The sequence below is a fragment of the Uloborus diversus genome, chromosome 8, assembly GCF_026930045.1.
Source record: "Uloborus diversus isolate 005 chromosome 8, Udiv.v.3.1, whole genome shotgun sequence".
In the NCBI taxonomy this organism is placed as follows: Eukaryota; Metazoa; Arthropoda; class Arachnida; order Araneae; family Uloboridae; genus Uloborus; species Uloborus diversus.
The window spans coordinates 129,785,745-129,794,482 of record NC_072738.1 but is presented as its reverse complement, the minus strand read 5'-3'; the positions used below and the strand labels follow the sequence as shown (position 1 = coordinate 129,794,482).

General features: G+C 30.1%; 1 protein-coding gene across 1 annotated transcript in view; it reads right to left on the bottom strand.

The window, feature by feature from the left end:
• Positions 1-3,725: 3,725 nt before the first annotated feature.
• Positions 3,726-8,738, bottom strand: part of LOC129228591 (ankyrin repeat and BTB/POZ domain-containing protein 2-like) — a 53,782-nt gene continuing 48,769 nt past the window's right edge. The window contains exons 14-16 of the mRNA XM_054863274.1: positions 8,517-8,704; positions 6,241-6,309; positions 3,726-4,052 (exon numbers count right to left, since the gene is read on the bottom strand). Of these exons, the coding sequence (XP_054719249.1) occupies positions 3,726-4,052; positions 6,241-6,309; positions 8,517-8,704 (584 nt within the window). The remainder of the gene's footprint in view (positions 4,053-6,240; positions 6,310-8,516; positions 8,705-8,738) is intronic.

The following is an 8,738-nucleotide window of genomic DNA, read 5'->3' as shown; positions in this document are numbered from 1 at the left end:
CCATACTTTTAAATTATTTATCTTTGAAATGTGAAAAATTTAGAATTTTGTAATGTATTCATGCTAGGTACATTGTTTTACATTATAAAGTCTTTTAATAACTGGGTAAATGATAAAATGGTTTTACTATTTAAAATTCTCATTTTTATTCATAAATATTTTTATTGAATTAAGTTCATAGAATAATTAGAGGTAAAAAAAATCTCTGTTATTACAATCTATTTTAAAGTACAGATGTGTAAAAAGGATTTAAGTTATCACTAAAGAACCTTTAGGCAGGATTTTTTTTATATAACTGTAAAATTTTGTTTCACATTAAATCGGTAGGTATAGAAGTTCTTCATAGTTATTAGATTATCAATTCATTAAATCCTTTAAGTAAGCTCAGCTCGCTAAATATTGATTAAAATTAGCAAAATAAAATTATTGAATTAAAAATGAATTTTAGTTATCTGCTGTATTAAGTTACAAGGAAATTATCCTATTTGTGAAGAACTTCTTTCTTTATCTTGAAATATGTTTAGGACCTTATTTATGTTTTATATTTTGATTCAAGCATTTTTTTTGCGGAATTTAGAACATCAAAAAAAAAAAAAAAAAAGTTACTCATGGGAGGGAAATTGCATTTAGTCATTTATAGCCCCAAATCAGTGGTTCGACTTGAAAAAATCTGAATACTTGCTTCATATATAAATGGAATTTGTGATTTTATCTTATTAACCAAAGATCCTGCATGATATAAAAAGGTATGTGGAACTGTTGTGGCAAAATGGCTTGTTGAGTAATTGATCAATAAAAAAATGAGTAACTGTAAAAATATTTTTGAATGCATTTATTTTAAAAAAATCTAGTTATTATAACTTTTTCCTTTATCTTTTATGAAGTTCAATGTTAAAATTGTGTTCTTTAAAAAGAAAATTCTTGGTTCTTATTTGAGGAACAAATTACCTAGTTGCCTTATAAATAAAAGAGATGAGCTTGATTATGTCTGTTTTTTTTTATTAGTCACGAACCTACCACTTCCATCCTATATGAATATATTAATATTCTAATATAGATTCAATTTTTGCTAAGTTTTAATTTTTTACTACAAATGCATAGGTAGTAACAAAATCTTGACTTCGCTTGTTGACATAGAACTTACCACATAATTAATTTCCTTGAGCTTACATCTTACTCCTGTTGATTTTATCCAAAAAACAATTGTTTCTGGCGAAAATGAAACAATTACAATGACAAACACTGAAATCAAGGAAATGTGTCAGGAATATTATATTTAAAAAAAAATTTCCTTGAGTTTAAAGCAAGGCACAACATTTCCATCTTTTAAAACCAAATTCATTACTATTTAAAATTGTTATAATTTACACATTTTATGACAATATAATTTAGAAACCAGGATTGTATGTGCAGAGCATTTATAAATTAGCTTGGGTGATCTGTTTAATCAAAACTTAGGAAATATTTTCTGCATTTGATATATATATATATATTCTTCAAAACCTTTTTATTAAAAATGTAATATAAATTTAGTTCATTTTCTCAGAACGAATGGAATGTATATAATTTAGGTTAAAATCAAAATCTCACAAAATATGACATTTTAATAATGTAAATGTTATCTACAAGAACGTTCTACATGGAATTGGAATGTTATTTCCCTAAGTAATAGAATAACTACATTAAAATTCAGGAAATTAGCACATAATAGCCCAATATGGGCCAGGAGAAGAAATATAATGGAATACAGAAAGAGCCCTTTAATAATATCATCAAATTGTCATATAGTGTGCATTTGATAAGTTTAGGCATAACCTTGATAATGTTTACTCATTTTTGGAGGTGATTGGTATTGAGTTGTTTAAATTACTTTTGTAGTAGTTTTATGAAGATATTCAAACTCCTGTTCCAATAGCATGTCCATTTTTAACTGCACTCCCCCAAAAGAAACAAACGTCATGCCTCAACTTATCAGAGCTACATTACAGAAACGTGAAATATTAGTATTGTGTGCTCTGCAGTCAGTAACCTTTGTCACCTTAAAGGGCTGCCTTTGCGTCAGATCTGGTAGATATGATTTTTTGTCGAGTTGTTTATGACATTGTTCCAATAAATAATCCAAGTTTGTTACCTCGAGCACTGAACACAACCTAATCAAAAATTGAAAATACCATTAATTTTTAGAATGTGCTGTAGTTTTTTTCAATTTTAAACCTATACAACTAGTTTTTCAAAAGTACCTATTCTGAGCATTTTAAAAGTAGACTAAATTTGCTGCAATATGAATCTAGAACTATCTCTTTAGACCCAATAGTTTCCAAAATAAAGCCATTCACAACAACAAAATATTGCCAAAACTTACAAAGTTTGAAACCATAATAATAAACTTTTAAAGGCTTTATCTGAGAAACTATTGGGTCTAAAGTGACAGTTCTAGAGTAGATTCATATTGTAGCAAATTTTGTCTGCTTTAAAAACCTTCATAGTAAATATTATTGAAAAACTAGTCGTTTAGGGTTAAAATCGCAAAAAAGAAAAAACTACAGTAAAGTCTTAAGTTTGATGGCTTTTTTGATTTATGAAAAGCATTCGGCACTTGAAGTCAAAAATTTGGATTATTTAGGGTAACGGCACTTGTAACAGACAAGGGTTCAGTAACAGACAGTCATGAGTTTGGAATTTGGATTTAAATAATAAGAATTTTAGGCAGATAAAACTGATGTCACTGTGGCCCATGAATACGGTGCAACCATCCAGTGTTATCAGAGTGAATTTTATGAGCCAGTTGGTATTTACAAGGCAGTGGTGGAAGGTTATGAACAGATACCACAAGGTCAGCTGGTGTTTCATGTTCATTTGAATTGAATAAGGCTGTAGTTCTAAAAATGAAGAACTTTTGCACATTTTGAACAGAAAAAGGGAATTTTGTCCATTACCCAACCCATCCTTTTCTCATCCTGTTACTGGGCATCATCCATGGGCGCTTATATAGGGGGATAAGGAGGGGCTCAAGGCCTTCCCCCCCCCCCTGGAAATGAGAACTTCCTTGCTTTTAGTACTTTTTTCTTTGCAAAAATGTGATAACATTTTTTCTTCATACAATATGAACAAGTTATCAAAAATATCAAATTTTAATAGCTCTAATCTGTACTGAAATCGGTTTCCATGGGGAAAATATCCTGCTAAACCATGGGGAAGATATGAGCCCCCCCCCCTTTAAAATGTTGCATATGGGCACTCATGATATCATCAGAATTTTTCGGTGTCTGTTACTGGGGGTTCAACCTTTTTTTGAAATTGAGCACATAAAAATAGAACTAATTCAGAGGGTTCAGAAGCAGCCAAATGGTAAATGAGATGTAATATCATGAGAGAAATAGTTTAAAAATTCTAAGTGCATTGAAAAGCTCAGAAAATTGAGTTAACCTGAGAGTGGTGTTTTAAGCATGGCTGTTACTAGTGCCGTTACCCTATTGGACCAATATCATAACCAACTCTGCAAAAAATCTGTACTACCATGTCTAATGTATACAGTAACTGGACTACTGGTTATTTAAAATTATATTTTTAAAGTATTCGCAGGATGAATGGGAACGAATATGGAATTGGAATATTTTGAATAAATACACAGAAAACATTAACATGATTGGAACTTGCAACGGGAATGACATGGCACTTATCGAATGAGCTTGTAGGCACATCTAATAAATATTTGCATATTGGTTTCAGCTTTTAGTGCTACTGACAGTTTTTGTTGCCGATGCTTTCTCTCTTATTCTTGTCTGTAATGTGAGTAGTAGTCCACTTAAAACATCATGATTGTGAAGCTTTTTTCCAAAGATTAATTTCCGGACACTGTCATCATAAGTTAATAAAGCCACCATATTCTGTAAAAGAAAGCCTTGACAGTATTCTAAAAGGTATACTGCATTATACACCTTTGCATGTATGTACATTGAAACTACATTGTCCAAATCTACTAGTTTAGAACTTCTAGATTCACAGAAACGTAAAAGTCCATCCAGCTGGAAGAAGCTTGCTGCTGCCATTAACTGTAAAAGAAAGCAGTTACAATTTCAATGAAGATCAGTCATTTGATAACTGTGGGTTATTATTATTTTACTAAAAACTTGCCCGTCAAGGTATGACAGGTGAAAATTGCTTCTACATTTGAACGACAAACCAATTGCCTGTTAGCTGCTATTTTGATAGTTGAAATTTTAACCCTAACTCAGGTGGATTAACCCTAAATACCAGTAGATAGGGTTCATTGTTGACCAATTTTGTTCCTTAATTCTCCTAAAATGAGTTACCAGTAAAACAGTTAAGTTACCGGATCCAGTTCAGCCTCGTCAAAATGAAGCATTTCCCTGCATGTCAAACTTTACCAAAACATATTCGCAACTCCAACAAACTATAGGGGGCGCTGCAGTCACTGTTTAATGGCGGATGAAAAAACTAAAATGCACGCTGTAACGTATAAATTGCTTCTAAACTTACGAAATGAGAGAAATTTTTGTTCGCATGCATAATTTTTTATTCATTTGAAAAGATTTTTCAAAGTCTTTTGGTTATTCTGACTCATGTAGAAAGAGATTAGAAATCAAAAAAGTATTACGAAAGTAAAATTGATTCAGAACACACAGTAAGTTGTTCTGAAGCAGCCACTTTCACGATGTTGAATTCGGAATTCATAAATTTTTGGTTCGCTTCGAACAGCATTTTCATTTTGTACTGTTTTTTCTATACATTAGTAGTACATATTATGTCCAGTTTCGTGACATTTCCGGCATTTGTTGACATTTTTGTGACCTTTCTGGCATTTGTTGACATTTTTGTCACATAGTGCACATACGTGACAGACTGTCAAGAGTAGCATTTAGCACTTGATAATTTATTTCTATGACTATGATTGGATATCAAAAGAAATCATCAAGCATTTAATTCATTCGTCATGGAAATGATTTAACTGATATGCGAAATCTTGTCAAGATACATTATTCTTTCTCGCAATTTTTAAACCATAACCCTATAAACAAATTTTTGGCAAGACTCTTCCACCGATATTGACAGCTTTTGGAGAGCAATAAAGTTAAGTTGGCGCGATATTTTAGCGATAAAAATTCCTAACTTTTATTTTTTATTGTTCAAATTCTTAACTTCATTCTGGATTTTTCAATCTGTTCTGCGATAAATATTTTCAAGAAAATTTATTTGCATACTGTCCATTTCAGTTGGATGCTGTAGCAATAAAGGTTATTTAAATCATTTATGTGGAAATAGGTTAAGGAAAAGAATTTTTCAGCATGGCCCTAGTGTCCAGTCAATATTGTCAAGTTCGCTTTTTTTCATAGAATTGAAAAACTGATATTTATTCAAATTCACTCAGAACAAGATAAATAAAATGTGTACTCACAGTTTATATCAGATATTTTTGATGTTAAGCTGTTGCGGATGACGATTCCAAATGATGAATTATCCAAATAAAAAAAAAAGATACACATAACAAACTGTTTTGCCCAAAATGAACACGTGGAACGCTATTTTTTATTTTTTTCGGCAGTTTTGTAAATATCCGCAAGGTAGCGTATTCGAGCTCTGGAGTTGCAAATTGTCTTATCAAATGATCATGATGAAATGATTTTATTAATAATGAAGACAGGAGCGTTACTAGATCAGTTAATTTGCTATCATATATATGAGGATTTCCTACCAATCTATAAATTTAGAAATTAATCCAGCAAATACTTTAAGAAAAAACATCACATTGAAATCACATTGAGCATCTATGTTTCATAATTTACTAGATGAAATTCATACTATATTGAATTGTAATCTATAATAACTCACAAAAATGTATGTTTTTTTTTTAACTTAAAAAAAAATCTAAAATAAATTAAAATATTTCAAGAGTTCTGAAAATAGTCCAATAAAATTAGCCTTGCTGGAAACTAGAAGGAAGGATTGATGTGAAAATTCATGTATATAAGAGTATTTAAAAATTCTATCCATATATATATATTAAAATTACTCCCCAAATTTGAAGATAAAATTCAAAAGTATACATCTTGTCCTGTGATTTTTCTGCAGACAACTTTTTAAAATCCAAAACTAATAATTACAATAAATCTAATGTATTATTTTTTTTTTCAGGAATGGTTTTTTTACAGCTCTTTATATTTATTAAACTTTTGAAACACTTTTTAAAAAATTTAAAAACACACAAGAAAAATGCCTTACCTCTAGTACGTCGTTTTGATCTATTTCACAGTTTTCAAAACCACCTTTGTATAAATATTGCATTACAAGCTGTTGAAAAATATTTAAAGTTATTAGCATTCAGTATAAGAGCAAAAACTGAGTCAGTAATTTCTACTGATATGATTTTAGAAAACAGATTGTACAGAAAGAGGTGAAAAAACAGATTGATTGGGTTGGTAAATTTGTTAAAACATAGTGTTTCAAAAATAATTTTAAATGTTTTATTAATGAACAAGTTTAGAAATGAAATGGATTTAAATTAATTTCATATTTTTTAATAACTACAGTAAACTCTCAATTATCGGCGGTCAGATTATCCAAGTTTTTTTTTTTTTACAACTGTAATAAAATGTTTTTTAAACTTATGAATGCGTTATTGTTTGTTTTTACCTTTTACATATGTATATTTTTTACATTCAATGTTAGTAGATGCAATGTAACAATGTTTTAGTTATAATTTAAATTGTGTGAGTGTTATTCATGTTTTTTAGTTATTGTATACAGTAGTATCGTTTTTTACCTATTATTCGGATTATCTACCGTGCAGTATATCACACTGCCACCTTATTTCGCTGATAATTGGGAGTTAACCTTATTAGGTAATGTTAAAATAACTTGAAATTTTATTAATATACAACAAAAGAAACATTTTGGACAAAAATGTATAATAATGAATGGTACATGAATCTGATATTTTCATGTGCTAAACTGAAATACAGACATTGGGAAGCAAGCTAGTGTATGGACTGCTAATATGTTCTGTTCTCTGTATTTTTTGTTTGTTTGTTCTTTTTCTTTTTTTGTCCTCTAATATGTTCTGTATTTTTTTCTGCCAGCAATTTTCAAGAAAAAAGTCTAAATATTGAGAACTATTAAAATAGACAGTTGTTGGTCATAGATACTCTATGCTTAAAGAGGAATTAAGTATCAGGTAGTCATACTTCATCAAAGTGACTGCTTTGAACTTCATTGAAAAATATAGGGTGTTCGAAAAGTCTTATACACATTTTTAAAAAATCATAGAAAATCAACAGGCTGTTGTATCAATATGTGGTTTGCGCCCTAATACTTGATTGGTTCAAGAATTTTTTATGGCATTATAAGGAAAAGTGTTGGAAGGGAGGGGGGGGGGTGAGAAAAAGGAAAAAATCATAGGTAAGTAATTGCTATATTGTCACAGTACGAATTTTGTTTTCTTTCTCGGACAATACAGCTCTTGATGTAAATTTCTTATTTTTACACTTTTTTTTCCCTTTTTTTTTGTTTACAATATCATAAAATGTTCTTGAAACTGAAGTATTATCGTGCAAACCATATATTGATACAAGAGTTTTTGTTGCTCTTCTACGAATTTTTAATTTGTCAAGGACTTTTCGGACACCTTGAATTTTAAGAACCATTCAAAAAGAGAGGAAAAAAATGTTACCTAATATAAATGTTCTCATTTTCAGTTTTTTATATTAAGGAATCTTGACGACATTATGTTCATTATTTTTCACTATACAGTCGGACCCTGATTTAAAGAACCTCTATTTAACGAATTTCACGATGTAGCGAATATTTTTCTTTTTCCCCAACCAAAATGAATGCAAAAACTCCTATTTACCAAACATTCAACCCCAAATTAACGAATTATTTTAACAGCCGAATTTTTTTTTTTTTTTTTTGTTAATTTGAGCTAGGAAGTGTTGGCTTGTTTACCAAATGACTTAACCCATATTGTCCAAAGCAGAAAAAGACTTTTCTTGAAATCGGCAATTTTTAACGGGCAAGGGGGAAACCAATGAGTAGAGATTCTGATGCAGAAAGCTATAATGAAACTCCCATTAAAACTGCTTCTTTTTCAAATGCTTTACATGGCCTGGAAACTAAAAACATATCTCATGCAGCTGACTGTAAATGACACAATATTTTCTTCTCTCCATAAAGTCAAAAGAGAATTTTGAGTCAAACATCAAGGAAATTATCAAATATCTATTATCTATTACACAGTACTTTGAAATTTCAAATCAACTGAAATTTCAAATCAACTGGTGTAATAAGTTAAGGAACGCTGAGTAAAAAGTCTACACTTTCTAATTATGGATATTTTTGCTCAATTGCTTTTTAGGGCTTTTAGATGAGCTAAGTGCAACTTTAAAAAAAAAAAAATTCACCCCCGATATTACGAATAACCCCGATTTAACATATGAAAGTTTTGGTCCTGTTGAATTTGTTAAATCGGGGTCCGACTGTAATTAATAAACTGTACTTACTTGAAATATATCATAACGAATGTCATTTATCTGCACAACAGGAGGTACTCCTTCTGAAAACTTTGTAGAGAGCATAGATTTGAATCTAGGTGATGCATTTACAAGGATGATTTTGTGAGCATAAAATACTCTTCCTTCCACTCTAAACTGCACATCAGACATTTCTGGATTATTCACATAGGTAGGATCTATGAAAAATGCTTTTTTAAAAAGTGCTATACA